A 14,759-nucleotide genomic window follows, 5' to 3' on the forward strand; every position below is an offset into this window, starting at 1 on the left:
ACCCTCATTTGTTCACAGTAATGTCCGCAACAAACATCTTGTTCACATTTTTACACATTTTTACAGATGAGCATCTGCTAATGAGCCAAGTTGTTGCTGTTAATTTGTAGTGTCTGTGTATGGTAATGTACAGTTTTTGTTTTTTTGCACCTATTTAGTGTTTAGTGCTTGTCCTTAATGTTGTGTTATTGTCCATAAGGCATTTGTTTTCCTATATACGTGTCATACATATGTGTGAAAATGAGCTGATGAATTGAGGAATTACATTGAATTTACCTCTAATTTCAAGTTTTCTAATTACATTACTAATTATATTAAACCCCAATTCCAAAATCTAAGCAAGTTCACTCAAAAACTGTTACAGGAATAGGATATATACCTTAGGGGAATTCCTTTAGCAGCGATAGAGTCAACAGATCATTTGTTTTATGACTGTAATCTATAAAACATTTTGGGTTGATGTTCATTACTGGTTGTTTTCTAGGGTACTTGAGCTGACTGATTTTACAAGGGAAGATGTCATTTTTATATTATCTTGTATAGGCAAGGACATGAACTAGTCCTAAACATTATTATCATACTTGCTAAATTATATGTGCATATATCAAGATTTGGGAAAACTAAATCACCCTTTCTTACCGTTCATAGAGAATTTTTGTCACTTCCTTACATCCTTAAACTTCATGGAGAGAAAAAAATAGCAAAAGACTGCAAAATATGACCACTGACTTTGATCGATCTTAAAACCTCTGGTAAATTAAAATATTACATAGTGTCATGGTAACTCTTTTCTTAACTGGACTTTTATTTCGCTCTGTCTGATGCCTTTAAACACTTGTTATTTTTACGTTGTCAATAAAGTTTTTTTTTTAAAAAAAGAGTAGAAAGGTCTTTATTGATCGATGAGGAGGAATATGTTTTCAAATAGACATTATTTATTTACCTATGTTTTGGTTATATAAAGTGTAAATTATCGGGGATATTGATATATCATTGTATATTATTTATAATAAAATGGCAACACAGTTTGAGAAACGCCCATCGAAGTCATTGTGGTGTTACAGCGACCAATAGGACGACGACAACGAATTTAAAAAGGAAACGCGGTCGCTGGTCAACATCACAGCTTCATATGAAAACAACTCTCTGATCTCTCAACAAGGAGCAACCAGCATCGCTCAGCACAGCTACGGTAAACTTAACAGCGGTGTATCAGAGTTATTGTTGCATTTCTCAGCACTTTTACTTCATACCAGTAAGTTTTAGTAACCAGCGAATACGCCACACGACTAACGTTAACTAGCTAACTGATATTCGGCTTGATTACGCAAATCAACGGTTGATTAACTCGACCGAGTTAAATTGACTTTGAGCCAATCGAAGTTAACCTCAATAAAGTCTTAAATGGCAGCGGATTGGTTATGTTTACGGTTGGCTTTTTAAAACTAGTTAAAACTCCTCTTCTAAACTGCTTGTAACAGTATGGTGCTGGCTAGCCACAAATGTTACGCTATGTTTGCAAAAATCACACAGATTTTGTATCACGTTTCTTTAGTCGCTGTCATGTCAAAACATGTAACTGTGCTAAAGGCAGGACATGCAGCAAGACAGTAGAGTGAAGTTAAATGGAAAAACCTGGATAAAGACGAGACAACAAGCTTGTATCTCAGCAGATTGGAAGCTAATTACTAATGTTAGCCAGCAACAACTATTACCTGCCTGTAACGCTGCCAGATTGGCCATTAGTGTCAGTGCTCTTTACTGTTATTTGAATGTTGGGGGTGAGATGCTAATATCAGCTTGTGTTTTCAGATACAATGGCCAACATAATCTTTGCAGAGCAGGAAAATGCACATCTCCACGCACCTACACTTAAGATGCGACAGCGACTTCAGTCTGCCCCAGGTATGAAAATGCCAATGTTGTGCTCAGATCTTTTTTTTTTTTTTTTTTTCTTAAAGCAGTAATATTGGTCTGTGCATAAATATGCAATATCCTGTGTTCTTTGTCCTACCAGAGAAACTTTTGAAATCTCCTATGATTGCCAAAACCTTAAACACCCCTCTGCCATCTGGTCGTAAGGCTTTTGGTACTGTCAACAAAAAAAACCTAACCCCGGCTGTCAACGTACAAGAGAAGAAACTACTAAAGCCACAGGTCGGAATAGCCCATCATCTATTAATTTAATATTTATTATTGATTTATTATTTAAAACTAATGGCAGGCTGTGAAGTAACCCATTTGCTCTATACCTCAAACTATAGATGCACTAACACTATATTTTGTTCCACAGGAAACCCAAGTCAATAATGCTGCTCAAACCAAAGTGGAGGAATATCCAGAAATTGAGAAGTTCATCCCTTATGACCCACTAGGTAAAGGTCACCTTCACTAGTAACAGTTTCACAGTTGAGCTCGTTTTCCTTTTTGATTCTACCAAAGGTCATATTTTACAGTAATACAAGTTTATAGATGAGCATTAGATGAAAAATGCTCCTTAATCAGAAATTACATAATGTGTAAATCCCAACTGCAGTATGACATTAGCTTTGTCCATTAATGGTTTATTCCCTCAGGACTCAGCCCATTGATGCTAATCTGTGGTGGCTGTACAAGAGAACTTGCACATGCCAAATGCAATTTGTTAATGACGACATGTATAAGCCTCATTCACTCTTGGTGTGGCTTTTTTCCTCTCTTTGGACTCTTACTTTAAACCATTGGTTTTGCTAATGTGTTTTTTCCCCCCTGTAGAGTTTGTGAAGTACAGCATACCCGAAGACCTGGTTTGTGTCAGTGGCTTTGCTCTTCCTGGACTGGCCTGTTTCCCACAGGCTCCACATCTGTGTGAGGAGGACCTGGAAAAGTTTGCTCCTCTCCCAGACCTGTCACCTGTAAAGATGCCAAAACATTCAGGTATCAAAGTCCTATTAAAGCTACATTCATACTTATTTGTTTGGGGCTTGGGGGATATATATATATATATATATATATATATATATATATCTATCTATCTATCTATCTATCTATCTATCTATCTCTATCTATCTCTATCTATCTATCTCTATCTATCTATCTATCTATCTATCTCTATCTATATATCTATCTATATATATATATATATATATCTATCTATCTATATATATCTATCTATCTATCTAGTATGTTTAATGCAATGATAGGTGGTATGGATTAAAATCCTCTATACAGTATATGCAACTTTATATCGCAACATTTATAGGTTGTGGTGGTTGTTTCTGGAACAATGAAATTATAATTTTATGCACAAATTAAACACTTGACAAATCAAGGTACTTCAGTGAACTAATATAAAAAAAATAAATTAAAAAAATCCAGTTTTGCCACAAAGCAGTTCTCATTGATTTTCAACACTACAATGATCAAATGCCATCAGCTTTTAAAGGTATAGTAGAATCTGACGTGCAAACTTATTGTTTGTATTTCATGTTACTCAACCCTAGTAAAGCAGAGTTATAGGTTGGTTCATCCATTTTACAATCATTTTGGAGTTGAATGGTGTTGCTTAACTGCATTAAAAAATAACCAGCAAATTTCCTCAATGATCCTGGTTACTGTGGATAATCCAGGTCCATGTCTGGTCCCATGCATGATTGTTAAACCAACAAAATTGTGTTTACTCTATTCTATCTTCAAACACTGTACCTCAAAACTGGGGAAAATAGCAGAAACTATTATGTGGCGTAATAGTTCAAAACAGTGAAATGTTATCCTGCTATGAATGAAGGCCAAATTTACAAATAAGAGCCACATTTGGAAAAACAATTTGCAGCACTCTTTAATATGCGGCTACTGTCAACTGGCAACTGTGGTTTAAGTATGGAGCACAGGTTGGAAACTACAATTATCATTAACTACAGTTATCATTAACCTACTGTATCATTAACTTCTCTTCCAGATTATTGCTCAGAGCTGGATGCCTTTCTTCAAACACTTGATGAGCTGACTATTGAGCTTCCCCCAGAATCCATTACTGACTGAATGTGAATGCATGTGTTTTTTTGTTGTTGTTTTGACTACATTTTTATTTTCACTGAAATAAAGTTGTTTTTATGTATCCCTGCTGTCTACTTTATTTGCATTGATCCAGTCTGTAGCTCAGCTTTTTAGTGACAGGCTGTAAAAGTAGCAAGAAAATATTCAGTGCATTACTTCCTGCTTTTTTGAAGTCCATCAGTGGTCACATGTGAGGGATTCTCGTCATTGGTTTTTCCAGAGATTAGAATGAACTTTGTCTCAGTTCCTCTTGTTAACGAAAGGAGAATTTCGCATTGAATCTGTGCCTCACTATTTGGGATAACTAATTAAAATAACAATTCTTATACTTATCAGTTTGCATATAATGCTAACGGGGACTGAAACGCTGACTGGCTGATACAGTTCGGGTGTATGTGTGTGCTTTTATAAGCGAGTCGGTATGCGCCTTGGCCAGAGAACAGGTGAGTAACATTGAACTGGCAGCAGTCTGAAACGGGCGACTGGGTGCAACAAATGTAAACTGTCAAAATTTAAAATGTTATGGGATTAAAAGGAATAAAATGAACGTATCTTACTGGCAAAATGAGGAACTTCCTCTATCTGCATTTAAGACGCTTAAAATAGTGTTTATGCATTAATGAAATGTTTTAGACGTGTGTGTGTATATATATATACTTTAAAAATAAACTTTATCTCCCATGGTGCAGGGAGTGAATCCAGTGGAGTGGAGGGAAACCGTCCAAGGGCTATAATTTGACTGATATCTTCAGGGTGTTGTCTAAATAAAAGGAAGTAGCTTTGAACTCCTCGTGCACAGAGAGCCAAGCAGTATGTATGAGAGCAGATCGGATGATGCTGGATGTGACTCAACTGGATCTGAACCAGCTGTCAGCGATGCCGACGCCCACGGCAGCAGGACACTCACACAGCGCTCTGTTGTGGAGCGACTGTCGAGAAATGGCATGCAGGTCATGCCCAGTGCTTTCGAGCGTAGGTCGAGGCTGCAGAGGCAGCAAGAAGTCGCTGACGGCTCCACACCGGGAGGTCTGCAGAGAGATGCTTCGGAGAGAGGGTCGCTCACACCCGCTATGCGCAAGAAATACCTCAAAGAGTTGCTTTTGAGCAACCCATCACACAGCGGGTTTAGCAGCGTACTGTCCTCACAAAGTCAGAGCGTGTCCTCCGAGCAGGACGCACGCTGGGCTTTGTATCCGATGGAGCACGCATGGATGCTGTGTGCGGTGGAGGGAAACTATGAGACAATCCTGGAGTTCATCTCTGAGGACCCCCATTTGTTAACCAGGAAGGATCCCATCAGCGGGTACTCAGTCCTGCACTGGTTGGCCAAGAGAGGACAGGACGAGACCCTGCTCAAACTTTTGCGTTACTCTGAGAGTGCGGGGATCCCTGTGAATGTGAACCTGCGGGGAAGCGGCGGCCTCACCCCGCTGCACGTCGCCAGTATGCAAGGACAGTACATGATCATCAAACTGTTGGTCGGAGCTTTCGGTGCCAACGTCGATGCGATGGACTACAACGGGAAAAGAGCCTGGCAGTATCTGCGGGCAGACGCCCCGCCGGAGATGAAGGAGCTGCTTGGGGCCTGGGATGATGAGCACAGCTGCGGATGTGCGCAAAATGTCAACAGAAACGTCAACAACAACAGCAGCAGCAGCAGCAGCTCTGGCGCAATGAACTTGACCGCACATGATGAGGTCGATGCTGGACAGACAGATGAAGTGAACTTCTTTGACCGGACTAAGAGAGGCAGCTGGGGATTAGGGTCTTTAAGGAAGATGCTGCACACATTTCTTGGAAACAAAAGCTGATATATTCAATAATCTGCATTATTCCCCATTTAATTTACAAGCTTGTGGTTGCCAACCTGGGTCGAGGGGTCACAATCTCCTTACCAAGTCATTTTTTACTTGCAGCTTGAGTCCTTAAAAATGAATATTCCTTTTCTTCGTGTGTAAATATTTCCTGTATCTTCGAAAATCAAGTTTTTGTTCATTCCAGAGCAGCAACCTGTCTTTTTTTTTTTAATATATAAAGACAGAGAAACTCATTTCTGCTAAACTTTCTATTGGAATCAGAAATTTCTACTGTACTTGGAGATGTTAATCATAGACTTGATAAAATGGAGATTAAGTAACAAATACCCGATACTGTCACCTGTAAAAATCGAACAATGTAAGAAGGAAAACTGAGCATAACTCATGTTCACACTGAAGCCATAACTGATGAGGGGTCACTAAGTACACAACTATCTGGAGACATCTCAAGCTAAAGTTTGGGAACCACTGCACTGCTTCTCCAGGATAATCCAGTTTGAATACTGCTTTCCAGAGAATCTAAAAATACTCATAACCCTATAAATAAGGAACCTTTATTTTGCATCTAATAAAAAACAAACAAAAAAAAAACCCCACTGAACCTAACTTTAATGAAATACAATATATTTTGAATTTTTTATTTTATTTTATTTTGTGCTGCTGCCCCAGTTCTGTCCGTTAACAGTTAATATCAGTAGTTGCTGATGTGGCCATGTTTTTCTCCAGTTTGAGCACTTTCAGTAAACAGTTTGTCTTGCTACTACACTAGGCTTCTTGAATAGCAGAGCTGTCAGCATTACACCCCCCATGTGATGTTTGGTTTGACTCAACGAAAAAAACAAACAAAAAAAAAAAAAAACCTGCCTGTAAATGGATAGTTCAGGGGGAAGAGACCAGACAACAGCTACATTTCAAGTTTGATCAAAGATCTTTTATTATCAAACATGACGAGATAACATGGCTCCCTCCCTGCGGTCGGGCCCAGCAGCTGGAGGTCCTGGCAGATGTTGGGATGGAGGGACACTGGGATCCAAGGATCCTCATGTTTACAGGCCGAGCTTGGTCCTCCTCCAGTGTCTTCTCTTGGAGTTGTACCTGAAATGAAACAATGTAAAAGACAAAACTTGTCAAGAACATTTGGATTTTCACAAAGGCAAAAAACAAAAACTAAGCTAACTGACGACTTTAATTTTATACACCAAAAACCCCACCTCTGTCCAATACGACTAACCCCCCCTTCCCAGTAAGAAAAAAGTAAAAATAACTGCGCTGCCCATATTTTTATGCAAGTTAATTTTATCATGTCAGCAATTCATTTTCCAGCCAGCAACTATTTATGGAGACACCAAAGGAAATGCTCAAATGCAATAAAGTTTTCACAAAAATAACAGGGAAAATTTTAAATTCACCATTCACCTCAGGAGGAATCAATTTATTCTGACCTGGTGGCTACTACATACAAACAACTGTTAATCTGAGATGAAGGGTGAAAAATTAAGCTTGTCATATATTTGAAGTGATTAAACACAGTTCTGCATCATGAGCTGTATGATAAGACAACGAAGCAGACATAGCAACTTGTTGCAATCACCTCTGAAGTCTGTTGGTTGTGCAATTCTTGCCATTAAGCTTTATTTCATCGGTGAATACTAAACTGAAGGATAAAATGCCAAAGAACCACAAATAAATCCACCTTAATCATTACCCCCAAAATGTGAAGACTGAATAGTACAAAACTACCAAGCACATCCAGATAAGGAGATTGTAAAATTAAGGTCAGGTTCAGTTGAAACCATGCAAATTCTGTTGATGCTGCTCTAGTTTCAGAGGCCACAAACCAACCACATCATCATACTGTGTAATAAGTATTTAGTCACTGCAAAGATTGATGATTCTTTAGTGAATGAAAAATGCTTAAAAATCTACTTGTAGATCCCTTTTGAAGAAACAGTTACAACTACAACTGACTGTCCACTGTCACTAAATCACAGCAGCAATTACGAGAATAGTTCCCGACCATAGTAATTACAGATACAAGCTGATACCAGGGAAATGCTTCAGGATGGCAATTAAGTGGGCAAATCAGATGTTTGAGCAAACAGTGCAATGTTCAGCTACAGAGCTTCCTCATCACCAACACAGTGAGGAGTAGTAAGAGCTCCACAGCAGAAAGATGCTCTCAGCAGGGTTAATGACAGCACTCTACTGCAATGAAGTGCTGCAATTGCAGACCTGCTTTACATGACATGGACTTCCTGTATTAGTCACTGAGCCATTCATATTTGCACTTAATGATAATGTATAGACAATTTAGCAATACTGAAGTGCATTTTAAAAAAAAAACAAAAAAACAAAAACATTATAACAGCCACCAAACTCTCAGAAGATTTCACCTCCACACTCCCTACAGCTTTTTCAATGCATGTTAAAATCTTACTGCTGAAATTTATTCATGGAGTGAGTGTTAATTGCAAGTAAATATAGCAGTGCAAGTTTAAAAGGTCTACCAAGCTTAACTATTGCATGCAGTCTAACACAGCTGTGCAATAAATCCTACCGTGATGGTGGTTAAACTGTGAATGTTCAATTTATGGCTATTTTGAAAGTCTGACTGCTGAATAATGCCTCCTTAAATTAACATTAAGTTTACCACACACACCTCTTAAACTGTTTCAAGAAAAACTGACTTAAATCCTTAATGAGGGTAGGGTTTACTGCAGTGCTGATTTACCAGAATGCATTAACATAAGCTAAGTGTTCCTCAGAAACAATACAAGTGTAGTAATGTGAATGTAAGTGGATGAATACATTTAGAACATATGCAGGAGAAGTGACTTGTTTAATCAATATAAAAACAGGGAAAAAAAGTTTTAAATTTTGCACAAGGTTTGTATTCTGCATACAGGAGTTAAATGAATATTGGTATTAAAGTAGGATGGAAAACCAAAAGGGCCAATGCATTCTACAGTTATCACATTTTTTCAGTACTTCCCAGCAGGACATACCAATAACTCCTAATAAAGTTAGTGATTCATCAATAGCTTAACCAGTTAAAAAATTCAAGTAAGGCAACACGAGTTTTCTCCAAACCAACACTTTTCCATAAGTGGACAAGCTTCCTGGCTACTGCAGATAGATGAGTGTTTGCTACAGGTCTGATGATTTTGACTAAAACTCCACAAAAAAGGATGAAGCAGCCTTCTGCAGCACTATCTCAACAATCCTACTTTTAGTTTTTAGGTCTGCAGATAAAAAGACATTTATAACTAACTTCAGAACTGAATTCTGCAGAGTCTGGAGTTGACCCATAGATGTTTGACTCAGTGAAAAGGCCACTGCTTACTTTCCATGCATAGCAGCTACTTTTCATCTGGCACACAGTACAACAAATACAGAAGAAAAGAAAAAAAAACACACACACACAGTAAACTCACCTGATCTTGTTGCCAGTTTTCATTCTGATCCACTGAGGAATCGGCCTGTTCTGTTTCTGCTTCTTAGCGAGGAAACGCTTGATCCTGAAAGTCTTGTGGGACGACTAAGAACAACAAAGAGCTCCATTAACACAATGTCAACACATTAACAACTTTTCAACCCAAAGCCACATCTTTAAGTTTTCAAACTGACGTATTTACATCATTTGCAGAGAGAAACTGAACCTAACATGCGTAGCACGGCATAGAAGCTAACAGCTAACATCAATTAACCGTTTTAACACGCTCATACGCTCACTTCAGACAAACATACACACTTATAAGGCACCACTGAGATATTTATTAAACACTTGAGGTATCAGTGGTGGTTTACAGGGGTTTCAGACATGGATGTTTAAAGATTTTGTATTTACCATTTTGTCCACTGTCCTTTCCCCACTATGGCAGTGGTCGAAGAGAAAGAAGGAAGTGACGCGGGCGCTTTTATCCAATAAGCGCCCAGAGAACGGACTGTGCAGTCTGCAGACAGCGACACCTACTGGAGGCTTCTTTACATTCAGCTCAGCAGCTGAGGCGTCACCTGCTGCATGTCTCGCCTCAAGCTCCCGGATCCCTCATTTGTTAAAGAAATTAATCTGGTGAGCGTGATGGAAGAAGAATTCAATGTTTTACTTAAGCAGAAATACTAATACCACGCTGTAATAATACTCCATTACAAGTAAAAGTCCTGCATTGAAAATGTGATTGAAGTCAAAGTACACACGGAAATATAGTCAGGAAAATGAGAAATATCCCGTGAGTGTTACTAGGGGTGCAAGCAGCGGATGCGGCCATGCAGGCATGGCGATGGGTGCTGTATTTTATACACTGTGACGATGATGAAGATGCATTGTAAATAGACCACATTTCATACCCCTCCAACCTGTAGTGAGATAACTAGTGTCATTTGTTTTAGTATTGAGTTTATTTTAATCATTCAGTTCATTTGTGGATAAACAATGGATTCAGCACCTGTGCATTAGAGTTTCATTCCTACAAAATGGAGACCGCTTTAGAACAGACTGTGATATTGGGTGTGTAATGCTTTATTGTGATGTAATTTCCTAGGAAGTTTCCTGGACATGTGTAACTATAAATTTGGAAAACAGACTGAATTACAACTTGCAGAAAATATAACAGAACACCTAACAATGAACATAAATAGTTTAGTTTGTTCATCTGAACAGCTAATTCCTTGGATTGAAGATTGAAGTTTAGTTTCAGCAGTTCATCAGGCTTGCCTAAAGCATCTGATTGGTGAAAGAGGTGAACAATGAAGTGCTGAAACGTTTTCAAATAAAATCTCACCACCCTTGAGTTTTCTTGTATTTTAAACCTGAGCAACTCCCCACCAAAGAGTAAAAAAAGACACGCAAGCTTAAGCAAAGACCTCTTTTATTTCCAGTCAAAAGTGGCTACTGTATGTTAGCATCACCAGCTATGATATGTTTTCATGCTGATATGTTTTCATGTTCAGTTTAGTGCATCACAGATGAATTTTTCAATGGAGTTTCAGATTAGAAAAGGGGGAAGGCCACAGGTTGATCACTCTGATTGAAGTGTTCATGCAGGCATGGCTGTCACATGGCAGTCTAGTCAGAAATGGCTATTTCTCCTGTCTCTTCAGCATATATTGTTCCTGTGAGACTATTATAAGTTTATAGACCATGGAACGTTTTAATAACAGTTCTGCACATACACATACATAAGATGTCTATGTGTGCATTTCAAACTGAAAATGGCAATGATACAACAGAAATCTCTTTCAAGACAGTGTGGAAACAATATTGATGAGCTTGGCAAAGTTGACATGTTGAGTGATTGGGAAGTTAAAGACCTGCAAGGTTATTTTATACCTCCAGACTGTGATTTGGATTAACAAGTTAAAAGCTGATATTTGCAGTGTGAACAATTTCCACCAGAGAAACAATACTGAAATAAGGTCACTTTGAGTTCACATGGTCCAAGAAAGCTTTGGCTTCACCTAATGTTCCCTACAGCCAAACTCTTTCCAAAGGTTACTGTTACCTTTCCTAACAAACAAAACTAATAGAGGGTCACATTCAGGCACAAGGAGGCTCCACCATCACACTCTGCCTCTGAGACTGGGAGAGCCAGATGTAGCCCTGCTTCAACTGCAGTGCACGTTGCCCTGAGGCACCACATCGCTGCTCTGAGCCTCACAGGCCTGTCTACCCTCTCCTCACCAAACTTAAAATGCCATAAGTAGAAATCTGCTCAGTCATCTCCTTTGTCAGCCACTTTCTTGGTCTCAGTGTCTGGCTTCCTGTCGGCAGAGTTGGATTCAGCTCCTCCTCCTGTAGTACGATTGCGGCTTCTGGCCCCTGGCTGGTACAGCTGAATAGCAGGCCGATCCTGATGCACAGACAGACAACACTATTAGAAATACTAAAAAGGAAGAAATGATGTGAAATTACTTGATAATTTGAAAGACTAGAATAGTCACCTTATTTCGTAGCCGCTCTCTTTTGCCACCGTCATCCTTCTTGTTGTCTTTGGCAAGCTTCTCCGGCCTCTCAAAGTGAGTGGATTCTCCAACATTTTCACCCTTTTTCTTCTCCAAGGCACGGTCTTTTTCTTTTTTCACCTCCTCCTCCCGCTTCCGGCACGAGTTTTCTCCATCGTGCTGTTCTCTCCTTCTCCGCCGCTCTTCATCCTGACGCCTGATGCGCTCCTTCTCTTTCTGCCGCCGCTCCTTCTCTCGATCGCGCTCTCTGTCTCGATCTGTGTCACGCTCCCTGAACTCCTTTCGCCCGTCATCGTCCGCTCTGTGTGTAAAACACAAATGTTACAGTATTCTGCTCAAAGTGAGCAATGTGTTTTCAAATAAAATGACTGAAGCAACTAACTTCCTTCCCCGATCCTCCTTATTTTCAATGTTCTGACGCCTCTTATGATCAGCACTTCCCATGGATCTGTCCTCTTTACTTGGCTTCTCTGGTTTCTTGCTCTTTTCCTTTGGCTTCTCAGGATCAGCACCTTCACCTCTGTCTGGCTTCTTCAGGAGCTACACAGTTGAACATAAAGAGATATCAGATCATAATGAAATATTAGAAATTAAACAGTTTTAAACTGCTACACTCCATTGCAGCACACAGACCTTAATTTTTGGTTCTTCTTTAACTTGGTCCTTGTCTTTCTCCAGCGGTTTCTCAAGTCTCCTCATCTTCTCTGCCTCCTTGCGCTTCCTTCTCTCCTCCTCCCTCCACTTACGACGCTCCTCATCCCGCAGACGCTTCCGTTCAAGCTCCCTCCTCCTTCTCTCTTCTTTCTTTTCTTCCCTGATTCTCTGAATGGAAGTGTAACAGGACATGAGGTCACCCTTCATCAAGCAATTTAACATAGCTAACATAACAAAAAAACATAATAGAACACCACACTGTTGTGCACATTTACCTGTTTATTCTTCAGGAAGTCCAGCAGAGGAGTGGTTTTTTTCCCTTGAAGAAAGAGAAAAGGTATGTTTAAATTATCCTTTGGACAGTGTGTCTATTTCAACATATATACAATGATGTCTCAGGTCTATTTTTAATTGACCTACCTACAAGTTCCTTTGATTTTGCCTCAATCTCTTCCAACAGGGTCTCAGGTGTTGATGTCAACTTTTCTTCATCTCCATTATAATATTCCAGGAACCGCTTGTAATCAGGATCTTAAAGAAAATGACATACAGATACAGATACAAGATTATACACACATAAATCAACCTGTTATTCCTGACCTTTTTCCTCATTAAAAACTGGCAAATCTAACCATAAACATGCAGTACATGGAGCAAATGGTTGATGGTTATGCCACTAAAATATATATTCATTGAATCTCATTTCTTTATTACAATAAGGCAAAACATGCACATTACTTTTAAATATCAGTAAATATCTTTACCTTCAGTAATTGTTCCACATTTTGCGTCCTTTTTCTTACTTCTTTTCTTGGCAGTCTTTTGAAAGGGTGCAAACTCTACAATGGCAGGATACTCCTGTCCTGTTGCAGACAAGTGATATGTGGACAAGGGTGAAGGCTCAATTCGTTACTGATAAAATCCTTAGGTTTGTTTATTTAACTCCAATTCATTATCTTCATACCTCTGTTGTCGATGAATACATATCCATCAAATCGATCTCTGAAGAGGACTATATCATCCTGATTTTTGAAATTGATGTAAGCCCTTGCGAAGAGGTGAGGGTAAAGGCTGAAAGCACAGAAGAATCATGTCATGGCAAACTATTAGAGGCGCTGGTAGTATGTTTTAAATGATGAAAAGTATTTGCAGCAACTCACCTGGTGTCGTTGGAGAAAAACTCCAGGTAGTCCAGCTCTGGGAGAGGTTGCAGCTGCTCCTCCAGCTCCTCCTTGGTCAGACTAGGTGGTAATCGCCTAATCACGATCTGGGGAAACATTATTCACAGTTGTCGTTATTAGCACAGATGTGAGAACAATCAGACTGAAAAAAAGAGGGCAACAACTGGCTAATATTAACTTAAAGTTGGGTGAGAGTTAGTCTGGTTTTAACTGACTTTATCATTCACAAACTAGGCACTGCGTGTTAGATTTGAGACCAGTCAAAAACTTGCCGTTACTTGATGAAATCATTATAAGTATTAATAACTGACTGGTTTATAGCAACCGAAGCTAACGTAGCTAGCAAGTTTCACCTTTGTCATGGCCTCTTTCTTTTCCTTGGACTTCTCCGTCTTTTCTCCATCTTCACATTTTATTTCCACTTTTTTGTCCTTCGGTCGAGTGTTTTCCTTGTCTTCCTTCATGGCTGAAACGCTACTTTGTCGCGCGGTTGAATTTCATCTCATCCCGCAGACTTGTTTACTTTTGTAGCAAGTTAGCCGGCTAGCAGCAAGCGAACTAACCGTAACTTCCTCTCTGACGGTTGGGACTGCAATTCAGTGTTCCCACCTGAGGGGAGCGCTGTAATTTAAAACGAACGTACACCATGAACTTCTAAATATGATGATGTATTTATGTATTTATTTTTTGTCAATATTATTATTTTTATTTTTGTTATTTAACTGTAAGGCTACCTTTCGTTGTTTTCTTCTATTGAAAAAAATTAAAAGGTCAGAAAAATAAAACTTCCTTTTTATTGACTGCCCTTCAAAATAAAAGGAAGTTGAACTTTTGAGTAGGTTATTTTGTATTGGTGGAAAGTAACTATGTACATTTCCAATACTGTACTTAAATTCAATTTTGAATTACTCGTACCTTACTTGGGCATTTCTATTTAATACCACTTTATACTTCTACTCCACTACATCTCAGAGGGTTTTTTTTGCACTGTTTACTCTTTATTAACAGATATACTTTTCAAATAACAATTTTACATTTTTATGCGTCCATATCTATTATTTCTCTTTCGTTCTTGTTTTGTTACTTGTTCTGAGTTGACTTACTGTGATGT

General features: G+C 39.0%; 4 protein-coding genes across 4 annotated transcripts; 2 read left to right on the forward strand and 2 right to left on the reverse strand.

Moving 5' to 3' along the window:
- Positions 1-1,108: 1,108 nt before the first annotated feature.
- On the forward strand, positions 1,109-4,096 carry LOC111232731 (securin-like). The gene is made up of 6 exons (XM_022760370.1): positions 1,109-1,192; positions 1,813-1,905; positions 2,018-2,157; positions 2,294-2,375; positions 2,755-2,916; positions 3,938-4,096. Exons 2-6 carry the CDS (start codon positions 1,818-1,820, stop codon positions 4,018-4,020), a joined length of 555 nt encoding a protein of 184 aa, XP_022616091.1. The 5' UTR covers positions 1,109-1,192; positions 1,813-1,817; the 3' UTR covers positions 4,021-4,096.
- A 168-nt stretch (positions 4,097-4,264) lies between these two features.
- On the forward strand, positions 4,265-6,437 carry sowahd (sosondowah ankyrin repeat domain family member D). The gene is made up of 2 exons (XM_022760292.1): positions 4,265-4,478; positions 4,725-6,437. Exon 2 carries the CDS (start codon positions 4,848-4,850, stop codon positions 5,844-5,846), a length of 999 nt encoding a protein of 332 aa, XP_022616013.1. The 5' UTR covers positions 4,265-4,478; positions 4,725-4,847; the 3' UTR covers positions 5,847-6,437.
- Positions 6,438-6,761: 324 nt separating this feature from the next.
- On the reverse strand, positions 6,762-9,777 carry rpl39 (ribosomal protein L39). The gene is made up of 3 exons (XM_022760432.1): positions 9,700-9,777; positions 9,287-9,390; positions 6,762-6,947 (listed from the first exon to the last, which is right to left on the reverse strand). The coding sequence occupies exons 1-3, from the start codon at positions 9,700-9,702 to the stop codon at positions 6,899-6,901; spliced, it is 156 nt and encodes a 51-aa protein (XP_022616153.1). The 5' UTR covers positions 9,703-9,777; the 3' UTR covers positions 6,762-6,898.
- A 926-nt stretch (positions 9,778-10,703) lies between these two features.
- upf3b (UPF3B, regulator of nonsense mediated mRNA decay) lies at positions 10,704-14,229 on the reverse strand. Its single transcript, XM_022760063.1, has 10 exons — positions 14,002-14,229; positions 13,628-13,734; positions 13,432-13,538; positions 13,232-13,330; positions 12,888-12,998; positions 12,743-12,786; positions 12,447-12,635; positions 12,196-12,353; positions 11,793-12,114; positions 10,704-11,701 (listed from the first exon to the last, which is right to left on the reverse strand). Exons 1-10 carry the CDS (start codon positions 14,110-14,112, stop codon positions 11,564-11,566), a joined length of 1,386 nt encoding a protein of 461 aa, XP_022615784.1. The 5' UTR covers positions 14,113-14,229; the 3' UTR covers positions 10,704-11,563.
- Between the last annotated feature and the right edge of the window lie 530 nt (positions 14,230-14,759).

The sequence above is a fragment of the Seriola dumerili genome, unplaced genomic scaffold (assembly GCF_002260705.1).
Source record: "Seriola dumerili isolate Sdu_G_001 unplaced genomic scaffold, Sdu_1.0 BDQW01000331.1, whole genome shotgun sequence".
NCBI lineage: Eukaryota > Metazoa > Chordata > Actinopteri > Carangiformes > Carangidae > Seriola > Seriola dumerili.